At 36.2% G+C, this 21,851-nt stretch overlaps 1 protein-coding gene across 1 annotated transcript in view; it reads left to right on the forward strand.

Annotated features, from left to right (window-relative positions):
• LOC309475585 (uncharacterized protein) overlaps positions 1 to 21,851 on the forward strand; it is a 518,877-nt gene that overhangs the window by 166,076 nt on the left and 330,950 nt on the right. The window contains exons 60-61 of the mRNA XM_082138403.1: positions 9,655 to 9,828; positions 10,041 to 10,211. Of these exons, the coding sequence (XP_081994529.1) occupies positions 9,655 to 9,828; positions 10,041 to 10,211 (345 nt within the window). The remainder of the gene's footprint in view (positions 1 to 9,654; positions 9,829 to 10,040; positions 10,212 to 21,851) is intronic.

Raw genomic sequence — 21,851 nt, forward strand, 5'->3', positions numbered from 1 at the left:
AATCATATTTTGTTAAAGTTTTAGCATTTTTTGTTAGAATTTGAGCATTTTTAGTTTGAATTTTGAGCATTTTTAGGTTGTTCTATGTGTACTGAAGCATTCCTCACATTCCATTCTATGTGGGTCAATTTGACCCGTGAGAGAAGGATTCAACTACAAAACTCCTGGAATCTATTCAATTTTTTTGTGTATTTGTGGTTTATTTGTGTATCTAGGGTCTTGGGCCACTCTGATGAACACTCAATTTAAAAAATAATTCCATGATGATTTCCGGGTCAAAATGACCCTAGGGAGGATTTAATTACATTAATTTGATTAAAACAAACACGATAATCCAGTGATTCATTGTCGCCTGAACTTGCAACAATTTTGCTCTCCCTCCATATAGACAAAAATACGACTCCTGCTGAGTGAGAAGTTCCAGAATAAAGAGAGAATAAAGCCTCTCCACCCCATTGTGACTTCCAAAATCTCACATCTACATCAGTTGAATGAGTCTCTTGAAGAAATAAACAATTAACTTTTACTTGTTTCTTGCAAAAAGAAAAACTGCCTTGCGTATAACAATATACCTAGTACCTCGTACATTTAAAAATATCAGAGAAAAAGACATGAGCTTAGTGGTGTTGTATATATTGATTTATCAAGCCTCTGAGAATTATTCACAAGAACACTGCTAAGAATGGACTTGAGAGTAAAACAATTATTTGCTCAGAGCTGTGCTTAAAACTTAGTTATCAAGCATCTCACTCGTAAAAGTGAGGTGTAGGACTAAAACTTAAAGGAGTCATAACCTGCAATTTTCACTTTTCCACGAGAATCAATGTATGTTATGATCGACTAACGATTATACACTGGCCGGGAAGCCGATATTTAAAAGTGAAGCGTTTGTTTATCTCAGGGTAAATAAACCAGCGCGCGTGCACGCGCACTCAAATACGAGATTTTGATTTCAGCTCCCTCTTGACGTCATGAGGTAGTAGGATATACCATATATGGACACCGCAGCAGGAAGCCCCCCCTTCCCCTCTCCCCCTCATAGTCATTTCAGTCGAGAAAGATGGAGAAACCGAGTGCACACCGGACTTGCTCTGTGGTTGATTGCCATAAAAAACATGTAAATGTGTTTTATCTCCCAAAATCGGACGAAACTATCAGGGACCAGTGGATGAAATTCATTTTTAATGACGCTGTCCCAACAACCCTTTCAACTGGCGTGCAGAGCCATATAGAGCGTCCACGACAGCCAAAACATCGCATTGATCTCGCGAGACAATAATGCCTTCAGAAATAAGGGTAAAAGTAGGTCTGTGTTTATTTTTTTTCCACTTTTCTTTTTTAGAAGGGCCTGAAAGACTATAATACAGCAGTAGGTATCCAATGTAATACTAGGTTATGACTCCTTTAAGTGTCAGTCTTGGAGATGATTCCCGACACTTTGCTGTGCCACAAACTGGATTTTGGATGACGACATAGGCATGGATCAATCACTGAATAGATTTCCTTATTTAAGAATATTCTCAGATAAATTCACAATTGAACGGTGATATTCATTTCCTAAGAGGAGTTTACATTCAATAGTCATTTGACAATAAATCATTTAAAAGAGAATACACTGATATACACAATGGAAATGAAAGATAAACACGTTTTCCACCATGTCTTAAGTATCATTTTTAGAATGGTGTGCTGTTAACATATATACTGTGTGTGTATATATATATATATATATATATATATATATATATATATACATATTATGGCAAGCCGTTCAGGAAATAATTATATTTATAATATGAAGTCTGAATATATAGAATGAAAGTCTGAATATATAAAATAAAAGTCTGAATATATATAGAATGAAAGTCTGAATATAGAATGAAAGTCTGAATATATATAGAATGAAAGTCTGAATATATAGAATGAATGTCTGAATATATCAAATGAAAGTCTGAATATATATAGAATGAAAGTCTGAATATATAGAATGAAAGTCTGAATATATAGAATCAATGTCTGAATATATAAAATGAAAGTCTGAATATATATAGAATGAATGTCTGAATATATAGAATGAAAGTCTGAATATGAAAGTCTGAATATATATTTAGAATGAAAGTCTGAATATATAGAATGAAAGTCTGAATATATATAGAATGAAAGTCTAAATGTATGTGAAAGTGTGAATATGTGAAAAGAAAGTGTACATTTGACAATTCTCACTGAATAATGTGTAGCTTGTTTTAGCCTTTTGAATTGTGATTCATTTAAAAATGAAATTTTCCCTGAAATTTCCCAATACTTTGGTGAGCTACAAGACTTTTTTGCAACAGTTGGTCATACTCCAAACAACATAAACAATTTGGAGTCTACATAACGTCATCTCGAGGATCATATTTCCATTCGTGCAACATTCTTAGCGCTTATGGGCAGTCATGTTCAACAAAATGTTGCTGAAAGAACATTATGCCTTAAGCATTCGCTCTTCCGCGATGAAATAGCGAATTAATTTCTTCATCAGTAGAACGAAGTATTTTGGCCCGTACACGCATTCGCCAGGGTGTTAATTAGATGATCGTTACTTAAAATTGCTGCTACTAAATTTCGTGCGGACTCGTTCATTGTTCAAAATGTTTATAAAAAATAGTAGATGAATAACACAAGATGGCGCTGATAACATCAGATTTTCATTCCATATATTCAGACATTCGTTTTATATATTCAGACTTTCATTCTATATATATTCAGACTTTCATTCTATATATATAGATATTCAGACATTCATTCTATATATATATATATATATATATATATATATATATATATTCAGACTTTCATTCCATATATTCAGACTTTCATTCCATATATTCAGACATTCTATATATATATTCAGACATTCTTTCTATATATATATTCAGACTTTCATTCTATATATTCAGACATTCATTCTATATATATTCAGAATTTCATTCTATATATTCAGACTTTCATTCTATATATTCAGATTTTCATTCTATATATATTCAGACTTTAATTCTATATATATATTCAGACTTTCATTCTATATATATTCCGACTTTCATTCTATATATATTCAGACTTTCATTCCATATATATTCAGATATTTGTTTTATATATTCAGACATTCATTCTATATATATATATTCAGACTTTCATTCTATATATTCAGACTTCATATTATAAATATAATTATTTCCTGAACGGCTTGCCATAATATATATATATATATATATATATATATATATATATATATAGCCTAAATTTTATGATATAATCAGCCACCATGGATTCCAAAAGAAAGAAGAAGCTCTGCTTGCTGAATTAGTCAAACAGTGGAAACATGTTATAAAAGGCAAGTTCAGCCCAACATTAACCATCGCTTACAAAGATGATGCCCGTTCTGTCCAAATGATATGTTTGATTAACTGCTCATTGTCAAACATTTTAAAAACATTCTTCCTCTCCTGAAAGATTTGTGCACATCTCTGTCTCCTCAGTGCCATCACAAGCCCCTACTGGCAACTCCTCACTTGAGAGACCTCTCGAGCTGTCTTAAAGGGGAATTGTGTAATATTTCGGAGGAAATGCAATATCATATACATAACTATATTTTCTGTGGTGTATAAAGACCTTACCTACCTAGAACCTCTGTGTTTTTATTACCTTAGAATGAGTCATTTCTATCTACATACACCACAGGTCCCCTTACATCAAAATGTGCCGACCCCCTAAACAGACAAATGCGTTTTGTCACTATGTTGTTCTTCATGCAAAGAAGCTATCTAAAGTCAGCGAATAAAACACTGACACAATGATTAACAAGTAACAATAATATTCACAATAACATATTGTTTAACTGAATAATAAAGTAAATATAATTTCTTAATTTATCTTTGTAAAGAAGCCTAACTGGCTACTCTCTGCAGTCTCAGACGACGACATCTTTTCCTGTCGGCCACCATAACTTCTGTTGGTTGCAATTCGCAACCTCAGCGCTAGATGTCGCTAAAAATTGCACAGTGCACCTTTAAAGCAGCACTAGGTAACTTTTCAACCTTCATAATATATTTCCAAGACTCTTGTGATGGTACATCGACTTACAATAGGTTGAATGACATGTCTGCCATAGCCTGACGGGGTCTGTATCGTTTTTAATCGTACTTTTAAACTTCGGGGTTCGGGTAGTAACCCCGCGCACACAAAAGAACTACAAAATTCGACTGCTTTACGGCATAGGCTACCTCACTTCCCCCAACACGTCCTCACATGCTGTTGGACTTGTAAGTATATTGCTTATATTGTATATCACTCGGACAAGCTTTCACTCGTTGGTGTGAGCTAAAAAGCACCTGGCGTTCTTGTTGATGGATTAGTAACTTAGACATCTTCGGAGGCTAGCTGTGCTTGTTCGATGTCCGACGATTTGTAACGCGTTGTGTTTATTCCCCAATCGAACTCGTGTAACTGTCTGTCACACGTTCTACCGTCCACAGCATTACTTGATAGACAAAAATAGGACAATAATGAGCATCAAATAGAAACAACCAGCTTACGGGGTGTTCGAGGCACACATACAATACAGACTGCCGACAGTTAAACAGGGCGCGCGCAGCTCTTAAAGGGGCCACACCTTATTTCCACTCGTTACAGCTTCCATCCGACTGAACAGGGACCGGTATACAGGGGGGAGGGGATCAGGCCGTGAGTGAAGAGACTGCTCTGCGTGAGTGGTATTTACGACAGTAACGTTAAATTCAAGTAGTCCACAGCGACTCTAGGGGTCGTTGTTTGACCAAAACGGAAATCTTACCTAGTGGGGCTTTAAATAACTGGGAGAGTAAAGAGTGATTCTTATCTTTAAGAAATTTGATAACTTGCTTTTATACATAAGTTTGAAAGTAGGAGTAAATTTCATGAATTATCAGCACTGGAGACTAAAATGGCACTTTGAGACGCTTGATAAATTAGGGCCCTGATATTTAAGACTTAGATTATTTTTTTAACATTTAATTTTAAGATATCTTAGTGCTTTAAGGTATATACATATTATTGATTCTGCATTCACCTTGCCAACTTTGTCCCAACCAAACCCTTCCTGTGGTTGTTTATCCCCCGATTTCACAGACTAGGCTTAGGTCTTGTCTTAAACTAAAATGCATGTTTGAGCAGTTTTAACTGAAAGCAACTTGCACTGAAATATCCTAAAATATGTTAGTGCAATTGTTTTGTTTCAAGAAAACACCAGTATTTTTTTTTTTCTTTTCTTCTAATGCAAGTTTATAAAAGCTGTTTAGATATTCTAATTTAACTGAAGCCTACTTCTGGTTTAATCAAAGCCCTGTCTGTGAAACCAGGCCTATGAGTTTTACACTACTGTGGATATATTTTAGAAACATTTTGTTAGATTCCTCCTTAAAGGAACACTCCACCATTTTTTGAAATAGGGCTTATTCACATTCTTTCATACATTTAGATAGGTGGGCAAATGCATTTTTGTCTCAGTGCATGCGTTGTTTTAGTTTGACACGGTCGGCGCTAGTAGATTAGCTTAGCACAATGAATGGAATCCTTTGTTGCCAGCTAGCATGTCCTGAGTAAAAGTGATCAAAAAAAAAAACCCACCTAATTACTTCTTATGGCTTGCGTATTCACAACGAGTACAAATAGCGATGCAGATTAACACTAGGCGATTTCCTAGGCAGATATTGACTTGGGACTATATTAGGGGGAAGCACAGGCGAAGCACTGCTACTTGGGCGCAGAGATATCACGCAACACATGAAATGTGAATATGTCCCATACACAAAATAAATATATTTTCAGGATATATTTTGGAATATATGCAAATATTTGAAATTGGCCCAATAAATATATTTCATACTTATATTTCATATATTTTTGTTATATTTCAGAATATATTTCAATGTATTTTTTTCTGTATGGGTCCCCAAAAATGCCAAAAATATATGTGGCATATATTCCAAATACATTGAAATATATTCTGAAATATAACAAAATTATATGAAATATAAGTATGAAATATATTTATTGGGCCAATTTCAAATATTTGCATATATTCCAAAATATTTCCTGAAAATATAATTCAAATATATTTATTTTATGTATGGGGTGGTATAATATGTGAATGTGAATACAGGTATAATATCGGTCGATCTATACATACATGAAGTGGGAGAGAGACCGCACTGTGCTTAAATATATTTTTATTTTTATTTGCACAGACACGTTTCATGTGCACACTGAAGAAGGCAAACGCGTCTGTGCAAATAAAAATAAAAATATATTTAAGCATAGTGCGGCCTCTCTCCCACTTCATGTATTATAATTATCTAGGCCAGCACTCTTAAAATGACAAGTGTACACATTGAGTGAAGCCTGCTCCTATCCACATTTACTTACCGATCTATTACATGCGTCATGTTTAAAATAATCACTTACTCTGTGGACAGTTGTCCATTTGGTCCATTCGGCAAGAGGCTTTTTTTTCCAGTTCACTTTATCACACCGGGGAAAAAATAGAGTAAAAGTTACTGCAGGATGGATCAATGCCGTGAAATCCTAGGTAGCTGTGGCACAACTGCCGGCACGCTCATCTTGATCTGACGCGCTGAGCCTGGTCATCGATGGCAGAAACATGTCCCACTCTCTACAGCACAGACACTATTTCAGTCAGGATAGATTGGCATATTCCCCCACATTCACACCACCAGTTCGTGTTGGCTCTCATCCTCACGTCCTCAGGCTGTTGAGCGATCGCAACCTCCTCCTGTCATTCTATCTCCAAAGCACGCAGCTGCTCCTCTGAAAACTCAGGTATGGTTCTGGCTCTTGCTCTTGACTGTCTGAGAAGTCACCCTCTTAGTCTCTCACAAAATTAGCCATGTTCATTGCCATTCATGTACTGTAGGAAAAATAGCCAGCTACTATTCACGCCGGTATGTTGACATTTCATGTGTTGCGTGATATCTCTGCGCCCAAGTAGCAGTGCTTCGCCTGTGCTTCCCCCTAATATAGTCCCAAGTCAATATCTGCCTAGGAAATCGCCTAGTGTTAACCCTCTGGGGACCAAGCTGTTTTTGGGGCCCTTGAGATGTTCTGACATGCTCTGACATTTGTGCTTTTTTCAGTTATTTATAAACATGTTAATGGCAAAGGTGTAAATTCACTCTATATAGCACAAACAGGCCTACCATGATATGCGAGCAACATGTATGTAGATGTTTGTATTTTTAAGAGAATAATGTTTATGCGTGGTTATCTAAAAAAATAAAAATGAAAGTTGCTGAAATAAGACCACAAAACTCATACAAAATATGTGCCCACAAGACTTTTGACTAATGGATGTTTTCTCTTCGAGTTCTAGCTTCAAAATTATGTGAAAATAGTCTTGCTTTATCGTTCACAAAAAAAAATACATTGATTTAAATGGTGTAAAACAGGTTTTGCTTGGAAAGCCAATATGCGAGGGGGAGGAGTAGTTTACACCTTAGATTACCCAGTCCCACCCACTCTGCATAATGACTCTGCATAATTAGCCATTCATTCAGGTGTGACACTGACTGAGCCACAATGCAAGGACAAAATAGCCTATATATTTAGAAGAAGACTTATATTGACCATTTAAGATTTTGCTTACATCTATCTTGTAAATATGTTTTGCTATTTTATTAAAAAGGTTACAATTACAACAATAATTACAATTTCAGCAATATTTCTGCAAAAAAAGTACTCTTTCTTTGTAAAAAAAAAAAAAAAAAGATTATAGGCCTACATTTTATCATATGTATTCATTAGTTTGAATATAGCCAACATTGGAACATCTTAGTCTATGACTTTATTTTTGACAAAATAGTATTTTATATATATGAGCAGAAAAGCTTATTTGATGTGACAGTATATTCTACAGTAAAAACTGTACCCAAATCTAGTCAACAAAATATTGTCTTTCATACTTCGCCTGACTGTAACGTTGTTTTTATGAAATATTAGGGCATAGCCTATAAATGTTAATTTGCAGTTTAATACGTTGCTTATACAAATACATTTTATTTCAACATATTTCAGTCGATTTTTACTCATCTCAGTAGGCTATAGCAAAGCAGTTTATTCTTTCACACACAGACGCGCGATTCATATTTAGGCTAAACACTCTTTACAAATATGTACCCTTCATTCATCTCACAGAAACGCGATTCATATTTAGGCTAAACAGTCTTTACAAATATGTACCCTTCATTCATCTCACAGAAACGCGATTCATATTTAGGCTAAACAGTCTTTACAAATATGTACCCTTCATTCATCTCACAGAAACGCGATTCATATTTAGAGTAAACAGTCTTTACAAATATGTACCCTTCATTCATCTCACAGAAACGCGATTCATATTATAGAAACGCGATTCATCTTTTTGTTTACATAGGCCTACACTAACGTTATTCCATAACGTTATTCCACATTAACACTTGAGAAAGGATAACTTAGCCTACCTCACTCCTCAGAGGGATCTGCTCCTCATATCAGCACGGAAAATTTTCTCCATAAGGTAGGCTATATTATGCCTCTTTGTTTACAGTTGATGTGGGCGTTTCACAGACTGAAAAGGTTCTCAGAATTTGCGTTTGAATAGCACGCGCTCTCCGGGGCGTGGTCAAATTACTGTGAATCATCTCGTAATGAGCTCGACTGGAGTCGCTCTCTTTTTATACAGATTACAGAAGCTGATAATATTTGTTTTTTATATAAATTAGTTCATTTAAAAGCTGCGATCTCAAGCTTTATGCCCGTGGGTCTGTTTCCCTGTTTGACTGAATTTTCGCGGAGTTATAGATCATTTTCGAACGCGTTTCAAATGGGAGTTTACTGACAGAGAGAAGGCAGAAATAGCATCATGTTAGTTTTTCTTTATTTGTCAAAAAGCAAAACACTTTATTTTTATTGTGAGTATACAGAAAAAAAATAGAAACTGAACAGGATCGATTGATGTATTACACGAAAATGAAAGATCAAAATTAACAGAGCATTTTGAGTTTATTTTTCATTGCTAAAAAAAAAAACGAGCAAAACGCGCGGGCGCGTTTTTGGTCCCCAGAGGGTTAATCTGCATCGCTATTTGTACTTGTTGTGAATACGCAGGCCACAAGAAGTAATTAGGTGGGTTTTTCTATATTTTTTTAATCACTTTTACTCAGGACATGCTAGCTGGCAACAAAGGATTCCATTCATTGTGCTAAGCTAATCTAGCGCCGACCCTGTCAAACTAAAACAACGCATGCACTGAGACAAAAATGCATTTAGCCACCTATCTAAATTTAGGAAAGAAGGTGAATAAGCCCTATTTCAAAAACAGTGGAGTGTTCCTTTAAAAAAACTGCTTCAGCTAGAGTGAAATATGTAGGCTTTCCAGCATGAACTGGACATTTCAAATCTTCTTTTGGGCCGTTTGTTTGACTGCCTTTCCAGTTGTCTGTTTTTGTTTTGCAACTGACTTTAAATTGTGTTGTACAAGGAACAAAATATTATTCAGTTCAGTTCATTTCATTTATTGTGTTCAGGTACTTTCTAGAATAACTGATTAATTAGCTGAATGTTACACTGTCATTTTTGTTCTAGACTTTCAAAGTGCAGTATCACAGAAGAAGGATATAAAGCGCTGGCTTCAGCTCTGAGATCAAACCCTTCACACCTGATAGAGCTGGATCTCAGAGTAAATGATCCTGGACAATCAGGAGTGAAGGAGCTCGATGATTTACTACAGGATCCAAACTGTCAACTGAAGACACTGAGGTGAGACGTGATGAAATAATAGAAAATACATTATATGCAGCCAAATTATTTCTAGAAATATTATTTCAATAATACAACAAGCTATATAATATGTTGTTACATCAAAGTTGACGCATGATTCCAAGACTAAAGTCATGTAAAAATGGATTTTGTCATTACACCAAGTTAAGTTGAGAATTAATCTGAATCCTGCTTCATCTTCTCTTCTGCAGGTTTTTGGGTCCTGCTGCAGAGGAAGCCTGTCAGTATGTGAGAGGAATTGTGGGTAAAAACCCATTACTCCTGAGAGAGCTGAATCTGAGTGAACATGAACTAGGAGACACACGAGTGAATCAGATCTCTGCTCTACTGCAGGATAAACACTGTAAACTCAACACACTGAAGTGAGTATTTCACATGGTTAAATTTTTTATTTTTATTACCTTTAATAGTAATGTTACTATTTCCTCATTTGATTAAGTCAGGGGTGATTGACAGACACAAAACACAATAAATTGATTTTAATAATTAATTAAGTTTTTGACTGTTGAAGGAAAGAGGTTCTAGGTAGAATATACTATATATATATATATATATATATATATATATATATATATATATATATATATATATATATATATATATAGTATATTCTACCTAGAACCTCTGTGTTTTTATTACTTAGAATGAGTCATTTCTATCTACAAAAATGTGCCGACCCCCTAAACAGACAAACGCGTTTTGTCACTGTTGTTCTTCATGCAAAGAAGCTATCTAAAGTCAGTGAATAAAACACTGACACTGTGGAAATTGCAGTAATTTGCAAGAGACAACTTCTCACTTTGAGCACACGAATGCGTGTGTCGTTTATTTTTCAAGGAAAACAAAACCGCGGAAGAATGGCGCTGAAACGCGTCCTCCGTCATCACGCCTTCCCAACATCTTAAAGGGACCGCGATCCCTGAACAGTTATGCAGAAAAACAGTGTACAGAACTACACTTAATAACAAAGGTGAAATATAGCTGCGAGCAGCGATTGCGGGCCCAAGCCAGTGGCACCGCAACCCCGGTGCCTTTAGTTACCTAAAGGCACCGGGGTGGCGGTGGCACCGGCTTTGGCCCTCCATCGCTGCTCGCAGCTATATTTACATATATATATATATATATATATATATATATATATATATATATATATATACACACACACACACACACACACACACACATATATATATATATATAAGACAGAAAATATTACTTGTCTTACCTTATTCTGATTTTAAGATACTCAAAATATTCCACAACAAATCCTTTAAATTTAATGTAAAAATAAAAACGAAAGTAAGCCGTGTTGGTCTCACGTAACCCTCTCAGTAGAATCAAAATGTTTCAATATTTGCGATGTATTTGGATGCTAAAATATTCTTTATTATAGGCTTTGTACTTCACTCGTGTTCCAATATCGATGGAAAAAATCATCCTCTTCACACGCGCAAAAATGTGCTTGGAAACATCACAGCGGAGCTCTGCTTACTGTGAATGGTACAAATTGTACTACTGACTATTTAAACAGAGCAGTGTAATTCGTATATCTTATGTTGACTATTTTTATTATTATATTGTATTAGGGCTGTAATGAACAGGCTGCGATGTCAAGATTGCAATTCTGGAATGTGTGTGTGTGTGACGCTGTTGCGGTTGAACAGTGGACACATAAAAATATAAATAAAATGTATTAGTTTATTCCTACTTCCATAGGAATACATTGAAAATGCTCGCTCTACTCCGCACCATTATCAATGTCTGTGCGGACGTCTGTATTTTACTTTCGCTTTTAAGTTAGCGATTTAAAAGCCCTCAGCGGTGTCACACGTCGATTAACCGGTGGGAAAATTGTATCACAGTCACATCCCTAATATATTTATATATAAATACAATAGGCCTACCTGAAAGAGAATTTTACTTGCCCGACCAGAGTATAGCCTGATTAGAACGTCAATAACAAAAAAAATTATAACTTGGGAATCACTAAAACGAGAGATTATTCTAATTTCATTACATTCATTTTTAAGTTGCAATCAGCAGTTAATAATAAATGTATTACTGATCAATGGTAACAAGGTTGCCCTGCTGAGGCTCATGCAGCTTCTCCAGGAGAATTGTAAACAAATGAGCGCAGCACACAAAAAAGCAACCCAGTTAACAACATACTGACTATAAAAATTACAAATATGGAGTTTTTATATATTTTATAACAGAGTTAAGCAACCTCACTTGACGAGTAGGCTACTATTTCCTGAATACAATCACGATTGAAACTGTGACATTGATTTCATACAACAGGTTAATAAACAGTTACAATTAAGTCACTTACATTTTAGATGCAATATTGACTGTTTTTTTTCTGTTTCAGCAGCAAAAATAGTTAAACAAAGATCACAGCAGAACAATCGCGCATCTCACAGCAACTTGTTTTCTCATTACTGAATGATTCAGCATTTTGAAACGAATCGGTTGACTCAAAGATTCAATGGTCAATCCATAAACATCTGTCTCAATGATGAATGACTCAGTCATTCAGAACGAATCGTTTGAACGAATGAATCAATGACTCGCTCATTAAGATGGTCGCCTGGCGACACCTAATGGCGGTTTAGTGTTATGTTTAAAAGTATCATTCTTTCCAACGTGTGTGTGATTTGTGTGTGCACCATTATCAATGTCCGTGCGGACGTCCGTTTTTTACTTTCACTTTTATATTAGCGATTTAAAAGCACCCGCTCGTGTCACACGTCGATTAACCGATGGTAAAATATCCTCACAGTCATATACCTAATACATTTATATTTAAATACAATAGGCCTACCTAGTAAAAGGTTTTATATACTATTTTGATATCCTTTTGGACACAAGAGGGCAGTATAGCCCTATGTTTGCTTTTTTTGTTGAACCAAATAGCACTAAATAGCCTGTTTTTAACTTTTTCATACTCCTTGAATTGCAAAAACAGAATAAAATGGGTTTAGTTCTAATATTTGTATAATTGTATATAAAAATAAATGGTGTATAATTACATTTTTAGAAATTATGAGATGTTTCCTGCTTCCTTTTTGACATTAATTGAATCCCTCGCCATAGCAAAACCGTTTGAGATATTCAATATCCGTTTACAATTTAGCATCATTAATATATTTTTATCACGTTGAAAAAGTTTGGTAGAAATAAAATAAACCTTTTAGGAGGAGTAACTAAAAACTCAGAGGCTGATTTAGCAAAAAAATCCATATTCAGACCAAAATATCTGACTTTCTGTTGGTTGCGGCTAATGAATGTAAATTAGAAAGTTGTCCGGCTTGATGAGTACAATATACAAACTATTTTTTTTTTACTGTAGTTAAAACTAACCCGCCCACTTTTGTCAAAAGCATGTTGAAAGTGACACACTTCCTGCTGCCAGTTGGTGGCGCTATAACTTTGACTCACAATAGTTACATCCATCTGATCGGCCTCTTACCACGAACACACTGCTGAAGTTTCATCAAGATCAGTTAATGTATGCAGAAGTTATAACACTTCGTTTTTCTCTTTTCTCGCCATAAATTCGTTTCCTCGCCACGGCCAAACCGTTCGAGATATCAAAAATCCGTCCGCAATTTAGAATCCTCAATGTCTTGACTTCATGCACACCGAGTTTGGTGGGGATTGGATGAATTCTCTAGGAGGAGTACTTCGCATTCCACAGCAAGCGTTTTCCAAACAACCCATAATAGCCGACTTCCTGTTGGGCTGGCGTAAAACTTGACGGGGGGAAAGTTGTTCGGCCCGATGATATCTATATGTGTACCGAGTTTCAAATTAATTCATGCAAGCGTGTTTGATCTATGGACCAAGTTTTGGGACCCCGTTCAAGGGGGCGCTGTTGAGCCCCCCTGCCACGCCCGGGTACCAGCTTCAACCCGTCCCTGATGGCAGGGGGTTCCGACTTGTATGTAAAGTTTCAAGAGTTTTTGAGCACGTTAAGGACCCCAAAAGCCCCTGAAACCTTGATTAACAATATAAAAGCAATAGTCAAATCCTCCCTCCCCTCACACACACAGAGACACAGAGAGAGGGAGAGAAAATTCTTCAGAAAATCCACATTCAAACCAAAATATCTCTCTTCCTGTTGGTCAGAGATCGTTAATGTAAATTAGAAAGTTGTCCGTCTTGATGAGAACAATACACATACCAAGTTTTGTTTCTGTTGATAAAACTAACCCCCCCACTTATGACTAAAGGTGGCGCTACTGAGCCCCTCACCACGCCCGTTTCTGAAACTTTGCACATGTCTACGGGCTAATAAATGTGATGTGTCTGTCGAGTTTCATCCAATTTCAAGTATGTTAAGAGTCTCAAAAGCATCAAAAAAGAATATTAAAGTTTGAAGCGTTGCCATGGCAACAGTATTAAAGATATCAAAAATCCTGTCACAGGTCTACATCTGCCGTGTGTTTACATTATACACATAAACTTTGAAGCAAATCGGGTAAAAATAAGAGGGTGATTTCAAAGCATTTTGAAAGGGACACACTTCCTGCTGCCAGTTGGTGGCGCTATAACTTTGACTCACAATAGTCACATCCATGTGATCGGCCTCTTACAACGAACACACTGCTGAAGTTTAATCAAGATCAGTTAATGTATGCAGAAGTTATAACACACTTCCTGTTTCCATTATTCGCCATCAATTCGTGTCCTCGCCACGGCCAAACCGTTCGAGATATCAAAAATCTGTCCGCAATTTAGCATCCTCAATGTCTTGACTTCATGCTGACTGAGTTTGGAGGCGAATGGATGAATTCCCTAGGAGGAGTACATTCAATTCCACAGCATGCGTTTCCAAACAACCCATAATAGCCGACTTCCTGTTGGGCTGGCGTAAAAAGTAAAAGTACGAAAGTTGTTCGGCCCGATGAGATCTATATATGTACCGAGTTTCATATTATTACATGCAAGCGTGTCTGATTTATGGACCAAGTTTTCGGACCCCGTTCAAGGGGGCGCTGTTGAGCCCCCCTGCCACGCCCGGGTACCAGCTTCAGCCCGGCCCTGATGGCCGCGGGTTCTGACCTGTGTGCAAAGTTTCAAGAGTTTTTGAGCACGTTAAGGGTCTCAAAAGTGCCCGAAAGGTTGACAGAAAAATAAGAATAATAATAATAATAATAATAATAAAATATAGCTGCGAGCAGCTATATTTATATATATATATATATATATATATATATATATATATATATATATATATATATATATATACACATATATATATATATATATATATATATATATATATTAGGGGTGTGCAAAGCAGCCGGTATTTGTATCTGTATTTGTATTTGTTGAGAGAGGAAAAGTATTTGTATTTGTATTTGTATTCGAGTAAATTTCAAAATAGGTGTAAAAATCCATTTTTTTGCGTTACACTTCTAATTTACGTTATAGTGTAAGTATTCTTTAATTATATATCAATTATAATAATTATGGATATGCAATATTGGTTGATGTTTTTCCATAAATCCAGCAATGAACATGTAACAAGGAACGTCATTGAAAAGAAAATAACATAACAGCCATTACCTACGTTAATGTTACTCTGTCAACAGCATATTGTCTAAATTACCAAGCTAACAGAGCTACTAGTGTTGTCACGGTGCCAAAATTTCAGTATTCGGTACCAATACCTGTGAACATCCACGGTTCTCGGTAACAATTTCGGTAAAGCTTAATTTAGATTAAATTTACATATATTAAAGTTTATATCACGGTTACAAAGATGGAAACTGTAGTATTAAAAACACTACATTAATATTACATTTGTTAGATAACAATAGATAAAATGACCTAACAATAAACAATAGTTAGGCTATATACTGTCGCAATTATTCTCCTTGGGGTTCATTTAAAAATACATTTTTAAAATCAAAAGTTAACATTATTTATGTTAACATTATTTAATGCACAATGAATGAAGTGAACAAACATGACCAATCAAGTGTTTGTATTAAATAACATTCACAAACATTAATGTTGTAAAAATATATTGTTCACTCAATGTGTTGATGTTAGATGCGCATTAAGTAATGTTAATGAATGGTATCTTATTGTAGTGTTACCAAACAGGAGATAAAACATGTTTTATTTGACTTGACTGTACTTATATTTAATCCAAAACTGCATTCATATTTAATTTTAAAAGAGCTTTTTAAACCTGCTAAGAGTTATCCAGCCAAGAATAAGCCTAGAACTGCTTTTCTGACGGACTGATATTAATGACAAAATGACGGCTTTTTTATTTCATTTCTCATCTCCATAAATATATCTAAAGCTAATGCAAGGGCTAGAAATCAATTAATTCTTTGCTGATACTTCGTAATCATGAAGAGCGCAGTTCGCACGCTTTCTCCTTTCCACAAGCGCTTGCCCTCCCGTGGCGTCTGTCGTTGCTATGCAGCGCGCTTGCCGCGCGCCTACATTTGAAATCTGCACGCGCAAAAAACGCGCTATGTGAACTACCCCTTATGACAACGTGACATTAGCCTAATCCAAAATATTTCAGCCACCACATCAGCAGCACCGCCGGTCGCCATGTCTCATGAGGAAACGTAGCTTTTTGATATAAAGTTTTTCTTGTTCCCGAATACAAATATTTTTAAAAGTATTTGTTCGAAATAAGTATTCGTAAAAAACACATTATTTGTGCTTTCCGAATACCGTATTCGGGTTCGGCTCCACCCCTAATATATATATATATATATAATAAAGACGGGAAATTTTACTTGTCTTACCTTATTCTGATTTTATGATACACTCAAAATATTCCACAACAAATCCTTTAAAGGGTCATGAAACCCCCCTCTTTCAGCTCAAGTCTAGCTCACAATCTTTTTGAAAAATGCAACTTAATTGGGCGTGGTGGCTGTGAGAAGAAGGGAGGGGAGTGGGTGTGGTATGGCACGGCAGGGGAGAGGGGAGGGGGGGAAACTGTCATCGCCAGTGGCCCATGCATGCATATCGACTGTCACTAAAAATCAGTGGTAAAACGTGAGGAAATGCTAGATTTTTTTAATAGCTGGCAAAGTTACAATCTAATGAAATACACGGACACCTTATTTTTGTCCTTTTCAAAAGTAACTGAATGCCCTGCTACATATTAGCCTACTACAGTAATCATAATTGTATTTAAAACATTTAAATGTACATGTATAATTATGTCATTATAAAATAAATATTTTTTTTATATACACACTAACTATAAATGCATTTGAAAGTAATAAATTTTCCGCTTAAAAAAACAAAACAAAAAAAAAACGTTCCGTACATAGCCTATATCTACGCGCCCCCTAAACCCACATAATAAAGATGGACAGTGACATAGAAATTTGCACAAACTAAGCATACGTTCCATACAATTGAGGTATTATCGAAATATCTACATTTTAATAACGAGTGATTATTTAACAAAAGGCATAACGGTCAGGGTTACGTTTTAGACACACACACACACACACCTACCTCTGAAGCGATAGAAAAGTCCTCGGGACCGCATCACTCGCAAGACGAAACCTGCATTGGTGTTACAAGGCCGAAGTCCACCATTCTCCAGTTGAATGGTTGCTACACACACATAGTTTAGATGTGTCCGTGGTTGATGGCCGGAGTCTAGCCCTGGCAGAATCGCGGGGAAAGATGCACTGGAACTTTTGCACCATGAAAACAAACGCGCGTCCCATCATTGCCTCTCTCATCTACTACGCGATATCACAGTTTGACATGTCTGTCATTGGAAAGTTCCACGTGGTGTTATGAATAATTAAGAGAAAGTGTCTTCTCATTGGATAAGAAAACTCAGTACATGAATAATTATGAGACACCGATGAGTCATCAAAGTACTATAGTGCTCTGCCACGTCACTGCCTGTGACGTGGACACGATGAAGATTTTAAACCCGGAAGACGAAAATAGCAGAAAAAAACACAAATTTAACCATTTTCCCCATACTATTAAATCTAACAGATGCTAACATTGTCTTCAATGGTGTTCAACACACATACATCTGTTAAAATCTCAGAAAATTTGGTTTAGGGTTTCATGACCCTTTAAATTTAATGTAAAAATAAAAACGAAAGTAAGCCGTGTTGGTCTCACGTAACTCTCTCATTAGAATCAAAATGTTTCAATATTTGCGATGTATTTGGATGCTAAACTATTCTTTATTATAGGCTTTGTACTTCACTCGTGTTCCAATATCGATGGAAAAAATCATCCTCTTCACACGCGCAAAAATGTGCTTGGAAACATCACAGTGGAGCTCTGCTTACTGTGAATGGTACAAATTGTACTACTGACTATTTAAACAGAGCAGTGTAATTCGTATATGTTATGTTGACTATTTTTATTATTATATTGTATTAGGGCTATAATGAACAGGCTGCGATGTCAAGATTGCAATTCTGGAATGTGTGTGTGTGTGTGTGTGACGCGGTTGCGGTTGAACAGTGGACACAAAAAAACATAAATAAAATGTATTAGTTTATTCCTACTTCCATAGGAATACATTGAAAATGCTCGCTCTACTCCGCACCATTATCAATGTCTGTGCGGACATCTGTATTTTATTTTCGCTTTTAAGTTAGCGATTTAAAAGCCCTCAGCGGTGTCACACGTCGATTAACCGGTGGGAAAATGTTATCACAGTCACATCCCTAATATATAAATACAATAGGCCTACCTGAAAGAGAATTTTACTTGCCCGACCAGAGTATAGCCTGATTAGAACGTCAATAACAAAACAAATTACTTGGGAATCACTAAAATGAGAGATTATTCTAATTTCATTACATTCATTTTAAGTTGCAATCAGCAGTTAATAATAAATGTCTTACTGATCAATGGTAACAAGGTTGCCCTGCTGAGGCTCATGCAGCTTCTCCAGGAGAATTGTAAACAAATGAGCGCAGCACACAAAAAAGCAACCCAGTTAACAACATACTGACTATAAAAATGACAAATATGGAGTTTTTATATATTTTATAACATATAAGCAACCTCACTTGACGAGTAGGCTACTATTTCCTGAATACAATCACGATTGAAACTGTGACATTGATTTCATACAACAGGTTAATAAACAGTTACAATTAAGTCACTTACATTTTAGATGCAATATTGACTGTTTTTGTTCTGTTTCAGCAGCAAAAATAGTTAAACAAAGATCACAGCAGAACCATCGCGCATCTCACAGGAACTTGTTTTCTCATTACTGAATGATTCAGCATTTTGAAACGAATCGGTTGACTCAAAGATTCAATGGTCAATCCATAAACATCTGTCTCAATCATGAATGACTCAGTCATTCGAACGAATCGTTTGAACGAATGAATCAATGACTCGCTCATTAAGATGGTCGCCTGGCGACACCTAATGGCGGTTTAGTGTTTAAAAGTATCGTTCTTTCCAACGTGCACCATTATCAATGTCAGTGCGGACGTCCGTTTTTTACTTTCACTTTTATATTAGCGATTTAAAAGCACCCGCTCGTGTCACACGTCGATTAACCGATGGGAAAATATCCTCACAGTCATACCTAATACATTTATATTTAAATACAATAGGCCTACCTAGTAAAACATTTTATATTCTATTTTGATTTCCTTTTGGACACAAGAGGGCAGTATAGCCCTATGTTTGCTTTTTTGTTGAACCAAATAGCACTAAATAGCCTGTTTTTAACTTTTTCATACTCCTTGAATAGCAAAAACAGAATAAAATGGGTTTAGTTCTAATATTTGTATAATTTTATATAAAAATAAATGGTGTATAATTACATTTTTAGAAGTTATGAGATGTTTCCTGCTTCCTTTTTGACATTAATTTAATCCCTCGCCATAGCAAAACCGTTTGAGATATTCAATATCCGTTTACAATTTAGCATCATTAATATATTTGTATCATGTTGAAAAAGTTTGGTGGGAATAAAATAAATAGTTTAAGAGGAGTGGCTAAAAATTCAGAGGCTGATTTTGCAAAAAAAATCCACATTCAGACCAAAATATCTGACTTCCTGATGGCCGGAGCTAATGAATGTAAATTAGAAAGTTGTCCGGCTTGATGAGTACAATATACAAACTATTTTTTTTTTACTGTAGTTAAAACTAACCCGCCCACTTTTGTCAAAAGCATGTTGAAAGTGACACACTTCCTGCTGCCAGTTGGTGGCGCTATAACTTTGACTCACAATAGTTACATCCATCTGATCGGCCTCTTACCACGAACACACTGCTGAAGTTTCATCAAGATCAGTTAATGTATGCAGAAGTTATTCCACTTCGTGTTTCTCTTTTCTCGCCATAAATTCGTTTCCTTGCCACGGCCAAACCGTTCGAGATATCAAAAATCCGTCCGCAATTTAGAATCCTCAATGTCTTGACTTCATGCACACCGAGTTTGGTGGGGATTGGATGAATTCTCTAGGAGGAGTACTTCGCATTCCACAGCAAGCGTTTTCCAAACAACCCATAATAGCCGACTTCCTGTTGGGCTGGCGTAAAACTTGACGGGGGGAAAGTTGTTCGGCCCGATGATATCTATATGTGTACCGAGTTTCAAATTAATTCATGCAAGCGTGTTTGATCTATGGACCAAGTTTTGGGACCCCGTTCAAGGGGGCGCTGTTGAGCCCCCCTGCCACGCCCGGGTACCAGCTTCAACCCGTCCCTGATGGCAGGGGGTTCCGACTTGTATGTAAAGTTTCAAGAGTTTTTGAGCACGTTAAGGACCCCAAAAGCCCCTGAAACCTTGATTAACAATATAAAAGCAATAGTCAAATCCCCCCTCCCCTCACACACACAGAGACACAGAGAGAGGGAGAGAAAATTCTTCAGAAAATCCACATTCAAACCAAAATATCTCTCTTCCTGTTGGTCGGAGATCGTTAATGTAAATTAGAAAGTTGTCCGTCTTGATGAGAACAATACACATACCAAGTTTTGTTGCTGTTGATAAAACTAACCCCCCCACTTATGACTAAAGGTGGCGCTACTGAGCCCCTCACCACGCCCGTTTCTGAAACTTTGCACATGTCTACGGGCTAATAAATGTGATGTGTCTGTCGAGTTTCATCCAATTTCAAGTATGTTAAGAGTCTCAAAAGCATCAAAAAAGAATATTAAATTGTGAAGCGTTGCCATGGCAACAGTATTAAAGATATCAAAAATCCTTTCACAGGTCTACATCTGCCGTGTGTTTACATTATACACATAAACTTTGAAGCAAATCGGGTAAAAATAAGAGGGTGATTTCAAAGCATTTTGAAAGGGACACACTTCCTGCTGCCAGTTGGTGGCGCTATAACTTTGACTCACAATAGTCACATCCATGTGATCGGCCTCTTACAACGAACACACTGCTGAAGTTTAATCAAGATCAGTTAATGTATGCAGAAGTTATAACACACTTCCTGTTTCCATTATTCGCCATCAATTCGTGTCCTCGCCACGGCCAAACCGTTCGAGATATCAAAAATCTGTCCGCAATTTAGCATCCTCAATGTCTTGACTTCATGCTGACTGAGTTTGGAGGCGAATGGATGAATTCCCTAGGAGGAGTACATTCAATTCCACAGCATGCGTTTCCAAACAACCCATAATAGCCGACTTCCTGTTGGGCTGGCGTAAAAAGTAAAAGTACGAAAGTTGTTTGGCCCGATGAGATCTATATGTGAAAAATAAGAATAATAATAATAATAATAAATATAGCTGCGAGCAGCGATTGCGGGCCCAAGCCGGTGGCACCGCCACCCTGGTGCCTTTAGTTACACTAAAGGCACCGGGGTGGCGGTTTCACCGGCTTGGGCCCTCCATCGCTGCTCGCAGCTATATTTATATATATATATATATATATATATATATATATATATATATATATATATATATATAACAAAAACAAAAACAAAAACAAAATATATATATATATATATATATATATATATATATATATATATATATATA

This window comes from Leuciscus leuciscus (genome assembly GCF_965113295.1).
Source record: "Leuciscus leuciscus genome assembly, chromosome: 15".
Taxonomy (NCBI): domain Eukaryota; kingdom Metazoa; phylum Chordata; class Actinopteri; order Cypriniformes; family Leuciscidae; genus Leuciscus; species Leuciscus leuciscus.